The 13,212-nt window shown below is 44.7% G+C and overlaps 1 protein-coding gene and 1 pseudogene across 1 annotated transcript; one reads left to right on the top strand and one right to left on the bottom strand.

Annotated features, from left to right (window-relative positions):
* Positions 1–363: 363 nt before the first annotated feature.
* On the bottom strand, positions 364–3,634 carry LOC136512017 (elongation factor 1-alpha-like; annotated as a pseudogene).
* On the top strand, positions 3,621–11,668 carry LOC136510789 (uncharacterized). The gene is made up of 6 exons (XM_066505128.1): positions 3,621–3,661; positions 8,246–8,534; positions 9,872–9,927; positions 10,747–10,786; positions 10,900–10,926; positions 11,390–11,668. The coding sequence occupies exons 1-6, from the start codon at positions 3,621–3,623 to the stop codon at positions 11,471–11,473; spliced, it is 537 nt and encodes a 178-aa protein (XP_066361225.1). The 3' UTR covers positions 11,474–11,668.
* Positions 11,669–13,212: the final 1,544 nt, after the last annotated feature.

The following is a 13,212-nucleotide window of genomic DNA, read 5'->3' as shown; positions in this document are numbered from 1 at the left end:
GAGAAAAGCGCATGTATTCCAACAGATCCGCACCGCGTCGCACGCGCTTAGCGCGCTCCCATCATCAAAGATCTCGTGGCACCGCGTCACGGGCGGTTAGGGCTCCCATCATCAGAGATCTGGGTTGGGTCACTTGCCGTGGTCAGGAGAAGTCCACGCGCTGGCTCAGTATCAAGGTATCAGCAGCAATAATCGCGACGTATTTACAATATCGCTGCTTCGGCAACTTCAAGCAATTCATGCTATGTAATAAACACATCAGACGTGCAAAAATTGTTCCAAACATTGTAAATAACCAGAACACGCAAATCAGGCATAGCAGACAAAACCAAGGCGGCAAGCAACGAGTTGCATAAAGACAGCTACTGGTAGACTTTCGAAAATTCCATTTAGCAGCGCCCAAAAGGGACAATGTCTGAGAGCATTCAAGTTTTACCGATACTGATAGTACCAGACGACAGACAAAAGGCACACCGACAGTAGAGCCCGACGCTGACGCTACCCTAACAGAAACAGGCCGCGACGCAGCAGAGCTTAACAGTTCACACAATAACAGGAACGACCGCATACAAAACTTATATGATAGTGATAACTCATCTAGGTATTGCAAAAGCAGAAGCAGGATTAACGACAGGTCGCATCATTTCTTCTTGGCAGCAGCCTTGGTCACCTTGGCGCCGGTCGGGTCCTTCTTCTCCACACTCTTGATGACTCCAACAGCAACCTGTCTGCCTCATGTCACGGACAGCAAACCTACCAAGGGGAGGATACTCGGAGAATGTCTCCACCACCATGGGCTTGGTGGGAATCATCTTCACCATACCAGCATCACCGTTCTTCAGGAACTTGGGTTCCTTCTCAAGCTCCTTGCCAGACCGCCTGTCGATCTTGGTAACGAGCTCAGCAAACTTGACAGCGATGTGGGATGTGTGGCAGTCCAGCACTGGAGCATAGCCGTTGCCGATCTGCCCAGGGTGGTTCATGATGATGACCTGGGAGGTGAAGCTGGCAGCCTCCTTGGCAGGGTCATCCTTGGAGTTGGAGGCCACATACCCACGCTTGAGATCCTTCACAGCCACGTTCTTCACGTTGAAGCCAACATTGTCACCAGGAAGGGCCTCCTGAAGAGCCTCATGGTGCATCTCCACAGACTTCACCTCAGTAGTCAGGCCAGTTGGACCGAAGGTGACAACCATACCAGGCTTGATGACACCAGTCTCCACACGACCAACTGGTACAGTTCCAATACCACCAATCTTGTACACATCCTGGAGGGGGAGACGCAAGGGCTTGTCTGAAGGTCTCTTGGGCTCAGTGATCTGGTCAAGAGCCTCAAGCAGGGTTGGGCCTTTGTACCAGTCAAGGTTGGTGGACCTCTCAATCATGTTGTCGCCCTCAAAACCAGAGATGGGGACAAAGGCGATTTTATCAGGGTTGTACCCAACTTTCTTGAGGTAGGATGAGACTTCCTTCACAATCTCATCATAACGGGCCTTGGAGTATTTAGGAGTGGTTGCATCCATCTAAAAACAGAGCAGCAACAGAATACCATTATCATTAGTTTGATTATCCATGCCACATAGACAGTCTATGCTTGGAACTGAACAATACTATTAGGTATTAGCTTGATGGAATAAATCCCATGAACAGCAAGATCACATCATTCAAAATTAATTGGTACACAAAACATCTCTCAGGAATAAAGTTGTTTACAGTGACATCGCAGAAGTAACTAACGAACACATAAATAGATCACCAACTACCATATGATCCACATATATGTAACCAAGCTCAGGATGTAACAAATACAAAGCAGATACCAAAATACATAGCTAACCAGGTATATGTCAATGTGATCCTACTACTAATTAAACGGTAACATCAGCACGTTAAGTAACCATACCAATCAAATGAAGACAAACAAATGCTGCTACACTTGTACATGCATTATTTATGCACCTAAGTGTTCCAATAACTTTTAACCACATTACTCAGCTTGAGTGAAAAACTTATATCAAAATTATAGAGAAAATGTTTCTGCAACAGATCTTACTAGCAAACTAATGATGGTTATTAAGTTAATTAACTACTAAACATGAAAGAAACAGAAGGTTAATGAAAACTCAAGCCACTAATTGACTTGGCAAATTCCGTATACAACATATTAGCATCAAACTCTATATACAGCTCACATACTATTATGCCAGAGTATTAACTAATGAAGAGTGAAACAGAAATTCCTGGTAGCATACCTTGTTGCAGCAGCAAATCATCTGCTTCACTCCAAGGGTGAAAGCAAGGAGAGCATGCTCACGGGTCTGGCCATCCTTGGAGATACCAGCCTCAAAACCACCAGTGGTGGAGTCAATGATAAGGACAGCACAGTCAGCCTGGGAGGTACCAGTGATCATGTTCTTGATGAAGTCACGGTGTCCAGGGGCATCAATGACAGTGCAGTAGTACTTGGTTGTCTCGAACTTCCACAGAGCAATATCAATTGTGATACCTCTCTCACGCTCAGCCTTGAGCTTGTCAAGCACCCACGCGTATTTGAAGGACCGCTTGTTCATTTCAGCGGCCTCCTTCTCGAACCTCTCGATCACACGCTTGTCAATGCCTCCAAGCTTGTAGATCAGGTGGCCGGTGGTGGTCGACTTGCCAGAGTCGACGTGGCCAATAACCACAATGTTGATGTGGGACTTCTCCTTACCCATGGCTGGAGGTGAAGCTTAAACTGTTAAGCCAGAAGAATCAATTATTAGAAACACTAGCAAACATCACATATTTATTAGATGGGATCTAAACTTGCAACCGCAGTAATCAGCTTTAAAAATGTTTGATACACATCAGCAGGGGAAAATAAAGCAGAGCTAGAAACATTATACAGAGCAAACAATATAATATAAGCAGCCCTAGAAAAAATAAAGAGTGCACTAGTAAGTGAGCGCACAGAATTTTGAGCGAGTAAGACGAATTCAAAATTGGACACAATAACTTTACAAACCAGATCAGAAATTTTGGTTATGCGACGAGGTTGCAACTATTACTGCACATGAACTACAAAGACAGATCGAGAGCAAAGTATCTGCAAAACAGAAGCTACAGCAGCTCTACACCTCAAAAACTTCGATCTGACTTTTCATGAAGACCAGGTAACACGACCACAAGCACAATCAGCAAGTCGTCGGTCCCTAAGTTATTCATCGGATCCAGAAGGAACTATCCGTAAGAATCGGTACGTAAGTAATTCATCGGATCCAGAAGAAACTATCCGTAAGAATCAGTTCATCGAAACACGAAAGCAAACAAAACCCCAAAACCCTAAGGGAATGGAGGCGCAGTAGCTACCATAAATCGCACGTAGAAGAGCGAATCACTATAGTCACGGGGAGGCAACAGAGTACAACTTTGATCCGGTCGCTATCGCAGCAATCAGCTCGAGAACAGAGGTCGAGCGAGAAAGGATGAGCCGAGGAGAAACGATACCTTGCAAGAGAAAGATGGCAAAGTGGAGGCGCAGTCCGCAGCAGACGACGGCGGGCAGTCGGGAAGAAAGGCTCTGGCCTCTAGGGTTTCGGGGCGTCGGCGTAGGCCGAGCCAGCCCAATAATGGACTCGCGAATGGGGGCCCAGAGAGAGGCCCGTATATGGATGACTGAGGGGTTAGTTCGGATGCCTGAATTTTTAGGGCTCCTTCGCTTCTAGAACCGTTCCGACGATTTCTAGGAGCCACGTTGCTGGCCTATGTTGCTAGACTAATCTAGGCATGTTTGGGACAGTTCCTATGTTGCTAGACTAATCTAGGCATGTTTGGGATAGTTCCTAAAAAAAGTGAATCTGGATTTGAGATTCACCGTGGAGGAGCCCCACTGGTGGATCTAAGATCCATCGTGGATCTATTAAAAATTGTTTGGCTATACAACATCTATCGGTGTTTGATGATCGATAACTCGTCACAAGGTTACCCGGGACGATGTTCGAAGAGTTTCGGTGTACGCAGAACTCGACAGTAAACGTAAAGAGACGAACGTTTTACACTTGTTTGGGCCCTCTTGTCGAGTAATAGCGTTTACGTCAGTCGACATGTAGCCTTTTGTGTTGGATTGATTGTATGATTATTAAGGTTAAAAGGGGTGCGTCGTACCTCTCTTTATATAGGGAAGAGGGTAAGGACACGTATCTAGTCCTAGTAAGTTACAAAAGAAGTGTCCTAGTCCTATTACAGAATCTAGGTTTTATAGTAAGCCAACTAAGTTGTTCTGAAATAGTTTAAAGTCCACGTCACCTTGTTTCGCGTCCTTCAACAGATCGTGGGCCATCCCAAGGCCCATCCGGGTAGACCTCCCGTGGGGAACCCCTAGGACCCTGGTCCGTCAAGCCCTAAGCGTGTCATTATTGAACTCAGAAGCCTTCTTGTTCCTCATGGTCTTGCCGAGTAGAAACAAGTGTAATCCGAGTGCTTTCGTCAGTGAAGCCATGAGGTGCTTTGTAAAGCCTTCGAGTGACGTGCACTTTTCAGGAAAGTACACTTACTGAGTGTAGCCCCTGAGCCTCTTGTTATTTACAAAACAAAGAATTAGAGGATTTAAAAGAAAAATATCCATAGAGGATATGTACTCTACAGCCCCGATCTTGTGTCCGAGTACTTATACTCAAGACAAGGATCTACAAAGAATATACTCGAGGATGAGAGTGTCAATGAAAATTATTGCCCTGTCTACTTGTACAAAAGCAGGAAGGACCTATTGAAATCACATGCAAAGCATTAGTACAGTTGGTCCAAAGACCCTCAATATATCCGTGAGAATATGCCATCAAAGATGCTACCGGGTGTACTATAACTTCACACGTGCTAGGAAAAAGCTACCTATACACTAAAAAAGGTGTAGTGAGATGCACTGTACCCTTGTAGTGTAGCACGTGAACCTGTGTAGGAGTCAGTAGTTTGTCTATGTATTTCACGTGAACCTGGCCTATAAACGTCGTCAAAACACCTATAGAACCCCCACTGGTGAGCACTTGAACCTCAGTTGTAGAAGAAACAAAATGGCTCAGAGTTTGTAGCTTGCAAATATGGTAATGAGCGAAGTAGACTAGCCCTGAGAGTACTCGGTTGGCATAGCCAAGAGTTGTAGTGACTAAAAGAATTCTTGTAAGAGGGTTTAGAGATAGGCTAAATCCACAGTTGTGTAGCAGAACCGCCTAAAATAACACACTTTTGGAGACGCTCGTCTTCCACTAGACACTAAGCGCCTCAAAAATGGGCTAAAACGGGCAGTTTCGTCGAGCACACCCAAAGATAGAACTCGAAATAATCCACATTTTACATTTAGGATCAATAATGAGTACGGGCTTACAATACTTAGTCCATTTCATACAACGCAGAGTCTTAGAAATTATTTATTACAATGACAGAGTTCAAAGTGCGATAATTAAACAGCGAAATGTAATAATCATCTAGCAGAAACGATACATGGATCTATCTATGCCCACCAGAAGAATCCTCTACACAAGAGCTAACTCCTCAAGCTGTACCTGCAATAGGATAAACTAAATCCTAAGTATACAATATACTCGCAAGACTTACCCGACTAGTGGAAATATTTTTCTGACTCTCAAGGATATGATAGGCAATATGGTTTGATGTTTTCTTTTGTTTGCGAAAAGCGTTACTAATAGTGTGAGGTCAAGTTTTATTAGCAGTCATGATTACTTTATTAGCTAATCATTCTAGGTAAGCACCTGTTCTATCTTCAAGCAAGACTTGAGCAATCAGAACAATTTTACCACCTTTCATCTTCTAGTTCTTACTACGGTGCTCGACCACAGCCAAGTCATACCGTCTCACAGAAACAGCGATTTGCGAACCAATGTATCTCAGCTGGGTACCCCAAAACACACGCCCCGCTCGTACCCTAGGCACAAACAAGACCAACCCATTCCACTCCTATCGAGGGGTCCAGGTCCCCGTCCAAACTTGGACTCCAAGCCCCCACACTTGAGACCCGATCTCAGTATGCTGCTTAGACCTCTACCTTTCTCCGCCTCCAATCAGTCAATCCAGAAAGAGCCAGAACCCACGACAAGAGCGCAACGAGCCTTCCCTCTCCTATAAGCAATTATGTGCTCAGGATAATAAGTCTATGACCTGACTACTATCCATAGCAATGGACGGTCCTCAATCAACATGGACATAGAAAAATAGTGTAACCAAGCTAAGCCCCATGGCCGCGTGTGGGGGGTACAACCCCGGATACCCACAGCAGACCACATGGGGTGTGCCATCAGGGGCGACCCAGCCCACAAGATAAAGCCTTGTGGGGCACGACTCTGCTCGGCGCCTTCCGCAAGACACCGGGGAGATATCCCGAAGATACTACGAGATCTGTTAGGATACGTATGATTCCAAGATTCTTGTAATCTGTTATTACTTTTCGGTTATCTCTCAGATCTAACCAACCTGTAACCCTGTCCCCCGGACTATATAAGGCGGACAGGGACCCCCTCCAAACTCACACAATATCATATGATAGCTAATACAAACCAACAGACCATAGGAGTAGGGTATTATGTCATACTGACGGCCTGAATCTATCTAACTCGTGTGCCTCTGTTGCCTTCTTGTTTTTTATCACACACTTCTCTGCTGATCAATCTACCTTCATGGGGTACTCCTTGGAGGACTACCGATGATATTCTGTCGATAGTTGGCGCACTAGGTAGGGGTGTGCGTGCTGTTTCCTTGTCGAACAAGATAACTTTTTTCTGCAGGCTCTTCGTCCCTCTCATAGCCCGGCCAGATCTTTACGGTCGGATCCATCTCATGGATCATCAACGCTGGCGATATTCTGTCGACACCGCGGGACACAACTTGTTACACCCAACAATACCCATACCATACACCTGCCTGGTCTCCATTTTTTTCATCGTTTTATTATGAGAGTAATAGTAATCACCTATTGTGAGTACGCTACCAACAACCTAAGCATAGCAGCTACTCGAACCTGCACTAGTAAGACTCTTAGGATATATATATATATATATGCATGTGGTTTCTATAAAACTCTTGCAACGTAAATGCACAACACACATATATATACGATGTATACGAAAAACATGGGTTATGCACTACGGCTTGCCTTGGACCGGTGCGGTGTCAGCTGAGTCAGTCAGTGGTAGCTTTGGGACCTCCTCCTGCACGAGAATCTCCTCCTCGTACTCCTCGACGATCTCCTTGAACTCGTGCTTGCCGGTGGTCAGAATCTCCACCAACTCATTCTCATATGCATGCGATGATGATGCAATAATTTAATATTTAAACAACAACAACTTTTAAAATAAGAACACATAGGCTAGATCTAATAACTAAGATACTAAGCTAACCATTTGCTCTATCAAATCAAGTGTCAAGCTCACCCTAACAAATGCTTTATTGCATAAGTCAATATTCTTCTTTTATTCATATTAATGGTTTAATGGATATTTAGCTACCCTAATAAATAAGTTATCTTAGGGATACAAAATTACAGTAAGCACATAATAATACAATAAAGCTACTGTAAAAATTTTAGGATTAAAGCTATCACCAATTTACCATAAAAATTCCTACAATATTTATCCTACTAATATTAAGTACTTTCAAATGATTTGATAGGCCTTAGCATTAATATAGATATGTATAAACTAACTACACTATCAGATAGACAACGATTTTAGGAACCTAACAAAATTAGTTTCATAATTTTTGGACATCTACACGAATTTATATTAAATATACAAGTTTAGCTCAGAAACTAAATTAGAAAAGCAACAACTAATTCATTTAGAAAAAAGAAAGACGATTTCACTGCGCAGCCCACATATGCGCGACCCGCGCGAGGGGGCCCACACACGTGAGGTGGCCCACGACGGGGAAGCCCGTGCGCTGGCGCTTTTGCAACAAAGTCCTCGGCTTCCTTGCGAATCACACCTCACTATACCACAACCAACGATTAATGTTAGACAACGATTGCTAAAACATAGTATTAACAACCAACAATTGGTCGCTACAAATTTCTAACGAAGTATCGGTCGCTATGTTTCCTTGTACCGACCGATAATCGGTGGACGTATATTTTCTCGGAGAATCGGTCGCTAAAAATATATATTAAGGTCCGACAATTGATCGCTATAGCCTGATTTTATTTTGGCGCGTTCGGCCCAGCCCACTCGCATGAAGTGAAATTTGCGTGGCCCACCCGTTGTAGTGTCACCAGAAACCCTAACTCCACCACCAAACCACCCCCGTTAGCCACCATCTCTTCTCACGACTCTCACACCTCACGGACTCAGCACCCAGCTCCGCTCGTCACGTACGGACTCACCACCGCCGCGAGCTCGGTGGGGGCGCCATCCCTACCCCAGCCGTCATCCTTGCCACCACGGCCGCCAACCCCAGCGCACTCGTCGGAGCCCGAGCCGCCGCAACCGTCGTCCCCACCCCGTCGTCACAGCCGTCGTCCCTGCTCCCGCCGGCCACGAGCTCGAACAGAGCAGGTACGTACTCGTTCTCTTCCCTTCCATCCCCGTCCGCTACTCCCTTGTCTTCCATCCCCGAGTATGTGCGGCTGCCCTGCCCTCCATCTCCAGTCTCAGCTCAAATCAAATCCCCAATTGGCCAATCCGATCCATCCTGCTGGTTGCTGCAGTGGTGACTGGTGAATCCGTAAATCGAATTTCTAGTTCTCCTAGTTTTGAGCTTTGCTTGATTGCTTCCCAATTTCCGATTACTAAATGCTAAATCGAGTAGATCCAGGCGTCCAGCATCAGTAGGATGGTATAGCTGAAGAAATTAAGATGTTGTGATTGTTATCCCAATTTTTCCCAGTTCGTACCTTTTTTTAATCTTACATATAAAAAAACCTTGGTGTATTTTTAGGTGAAATGGTTAAACAGGATTATGGTGCAGTCTGTCAGCCGAAGAGGATATCACCTTAGCTACGACCAATGCTTCTGTCGCATTTTACCCACTTTAAATTCTTCCCAAACTAGATTTAGATGGATACCCATTTTGATATAAGTTTGCTCCCTCTCTACACAAACATGTGACTATACATTGGTTTACTTCACTATGAAGAATATTGCACTTCACACCACGGCATACGTAGGATGCTACCTGGCAGTTTATACACTGATCTGAAACCAAACTCTCATGAATGCTGGTTTCACGACAAAAAAATTGTCACTTGGCACATTGTTACGCTCCTACTTTGTGTTCTCAGTGCTTGTGAGTAGTCTTTAACAATGTGTCGAATGTCAATCACCTTCTTGGATTTTGCATTCTTGCTGTATCGGTTATCTAATCTGGTTGTAGTTACCATACACAGGATGAAGAACTTGCACAATCATCAAGTGTCTATGTTACTGTTTCTTGCTCTTGCTTGTGGCATAGCAATGTTTTTGTTCATAAGGTGTTTGGTACTCAAGTTTTGATGTGTAAGACTCTACAGAAAAATATTCTATGAACCTACAACTATCATCTTGTTTTTTCATACTTCCTTGGAAGTGCTGGTCATTTCTGTATTTTCTAATGAAAAAAACCTGATGATTTTTTTTTCACTATATTATCTCATTTTCTGCTTTGCTGCCTTGTCCTAGACTCAATCAGCTAAGCATGCAAATAGGGATTACGTACTGCTTTTATCTTTACTGCTGATCGTGAGCATTTTGTTAGAATCTAGAAAATATAAGACATTTGAATTTGTCCTGTCAGTTTATTCTTTGACATATTTTCTTTTGCTCCTCGTGATACATTTGATGAACTTTATATGTGGGTACCTTCAGTATCCCGTGCTTCATTAACTTTATAACTTCTTTCCTTTTCCCCTCTGCAGCTTTTACTGGATCTGGGAATAATGAACTTATTTCTTCGGCCAATACATATGCACAGGTTTGTATAGTTCAACATCTCTCCCTGCAATATTATCGTGTAGGATATTAGTATAGAGTTAACCTTTCCTTTTTGTGTCCAGTAACGTATATCAGTATTTATACTTGCTTTCAGATAAGAGGATTCGCATGGCCTGTAGTTCTTGTTGTATTAGTTACTCAAATTGCTAGATTCTTGTGCCCATTCTCTTTCTCTTACTTAAGGTGGTTGTGTACACACAGTTGTCTATCAATTTTAATGTGACATTTTCACTGTTAGGGGCGAAATATGTGGTACCTTCAGTCTTTTTTAGTGCCATATGGAAACTTCCAAGCTGAGGTTTCTAACAGTAAATCAAATTTTAGCATGGTTTCTTTTGATATATTTGATGATTTTACGGGTCGCCAATCTTTATTTTTACCCATATTTTAGGAAGATATTTCAAGTGCAGGTATGAGGTTGTGAGGGGAAGTAATAGAAGGGGAATGGGAAAATGGTGAGATTATACTAAGCATCCAAGTACACAAGGAGAAAGACTCTGATGATGATATGAGGGTAAGGCAAGCTGCACTGTCAAGTGCCAACATACATTCGATCATAAGCTCTGCAAGTGGTTTGATGTGGGAGATGGAGATGTACTTACTGCCTCAGGAGTTTGTAACGTAGCCTCGTTTAGTAATGGAATTTACCACTTTGAAAAAGCTAGAATTCTAATGCCAACTGTAATTCCTCCTTTATGAATGAGATTTTTTTATATCCACGTGCGTGTCGCACATTCATGTTCACTAGTATATGACAAATGGTCAAACTTATAATTAGTGATATTTGTGACAATTGAAGGTTAAGCAGCAGGCATCAAAATTGCCTCAAGGTGTTTCAGGTATGTTATTCTTAGGTCACTTATATATCTCCTCTTTTGACAGTTGAAGGTTAGAAAGTTTCATGATGCTGATTAGTGCCTATACTTTGTGTTTTTATACTCTGGACTTGCAGCAGGGGGAGAGAAGAGCTAGAACTCAGGTGGTCAATCTATATCTGATTTCTACCTTTTTCTGTTGAGGATGCATAAATGTTTTCTTATTTGTAATATGTGTGTGATTTTGGTCAGCATGTTATGATATTATCCTTTTCAAGCTTGCATGCAAACTGTTGATGACTTCTTGGAATGAAAATAAAAACCTCTTATGCCTATAATTTTGGGAATGAACCATTTAGTGAAAATTTTCATGCTAGTCTTTAAAGTGCAATTTACTACATGACTGTTAGGAAAGACTTAGACTTCATCAACAGTTTGCCGAAATTGAACGTACCCAACTAGCTTCCAGAAATCTACTTTTGAACCTTGGAGATGATATTTTCCTATTTCTATTTGAGGTTTCCTATTGACTATTTTCTAGTCTCAATTAGATTATGGGTATCACAATTGATTGGTTCCTATGTAGGTCCCATAATTAACTTCATGTGTGTACTGTGTTGTGTTCAGGTGGAGGGAGGCCTTGGAGGTGTACATGATGCTGGAATCTGGATAATGTCACCAGGAAGTCAACATATGACATTTTGCTTTTGATAAGATGGAGATGAGGCATTTTGAGTTAGATTGTGCAAGCAAACATATGACTTGTGCCCGCCATTTAACCTGGCTAGGTTGTATGTGTTCTTTTCCTTTTGTAATGATGACTTGCTGTCATGGATCAGAATCTCAGATGATAGAACTTGATGTATTGGTAAATGCTGGCTTCAATGAAACTTGAGATCTTTATCTGATGATGTGGTTGATGAAGTGATGTGACATGCTATGGATGTTGATTTGATATGAAATCTGGTTAATACAAAATTTATTATATATAATTATGCCAGTTCATAGCGATGGATTATTGGTCGCTAAAAAGTTTAATATCATCGAACCATTGGTTGCTATAACGTGTGATAGATCATTGGTCGTTATAAATACTAGCATCCAACTATCAGTCGCTGTAAACCCTATCGGTCGCTATAGATTTATAGTGACGCAACTTACAACGATTTATACATCGATCGCTATAAAGTTATAGCGACCAATTCAAAGTCGTTACAGATTGGCTATGGTATAGTTTAAGTCCTAATACTATTTCCCCCCTCTCTTAGACACTCTCACTTAACCCCCTGACTTGCCTGAAATTCCTCCGCGCGCACCCCCGGCGACCCAGCGCACGGCAGCGCGGCGGACGCTGATACAGTGTGGCTGCGCCGGCCACCTGGGATCTACGCCGACCCACCTATCGGGTCGGTCACCATCCCCGACCATGGTGGCTACACTAGACGGCGGTAAGGGGTGGTGGGACTCACCAGGGAAGGCTGCAACGACACGTGATCATCTGCGACGGCGACACAACTGCTTCGGTGAGCTCGGGCAACTATAGGCCTAGACGGTTGGTGAGCGAGCATTAGGAGACTACCACGAGTCTGGCCGAGGTGACGGATGGAGTAGAGAATGACGGAGGAGGGCTAGCCACGTGCGGCCGAGCCATGCGGTGACGCACCGCGGCGGCACGGTCGCGTCAGCAACGCCAAGGAAGCGGTAGAGGTTCGGCTAAGACGCGCATGGTAAAGAGAGGATGGAAGCGAAGCTAGTGGTGCACTAGAATTAGTTCAGGATGGACAGGTGGAGGGCTGCCCTCGGCTATGGCTGAGCGTGGCCTTATCGGCACGGCGATGGGGAAGACTCCAAATTGGAGCTTGGCCGTGCATGCTTCAAGGCTGGGTGGGGTCGGGCAGCGATAGGGCTTAATGACAGAACCACGGACGTGCTGAATTGGATTGTGGTGATCTCTCGCTGGTTAATTGTGTGGGGCGTGGCTCCGACAGCGGAAGTGGTAGGAAGAGGAGATGGGTCCGAGCTCTGGCCATCCTCGCCTTGGCGGCAAGCAGTCAGCCAGACCCGAGGCGACGTCCGCGCACTCACTACGCGACAACGCGACCATACCACGTGCGCGCGTGGGGAGGCAGGTGGGGGCATGGCCTGCATGGCCGCAGCGCCATTAAGGCGAGGCAACGGCGCGAGCAGCCGGGACAGCCCATGTGCACGTGATGGCAAGGCAAGCAGCGATAGCGCAGCACGGCGTCACGGTGGCAGTAGCATCGCACGACAACGACTGCGCCCCAGCTGCTCAGCAAGGCGACAGCGGTGGTGACGATAGCGTGGTGGCGAGTGGAGCAGCAGCGCAGCGGCCCGCAGCACCCGGCTACAGCTAGACCATGGCTAGGCCGCAGGCAGCCTTGGCCCACCACACGCGGTAGCGCGTGTGCGCGCGCGGGGCGAGCCAGTGT

Source organism: Miscanthus floridulus, chromosome 16 (genome assembly GCF_019320115.1).
Source record: "Miscanthus floridulus cultivar M001 chromosome 16, ASM1932011v1, whole genome shotgun sequence".
Taxonomy (NCBI): Eukaryota; Viridiplantae; Streptophyta; class Magnoliopsida; order Poales; family Poaceae; genus Miscanthus; species Miscanthus floridulus.
This window is presented reverse-complemented; position numbering and strand designations above follow the sequence as displayed.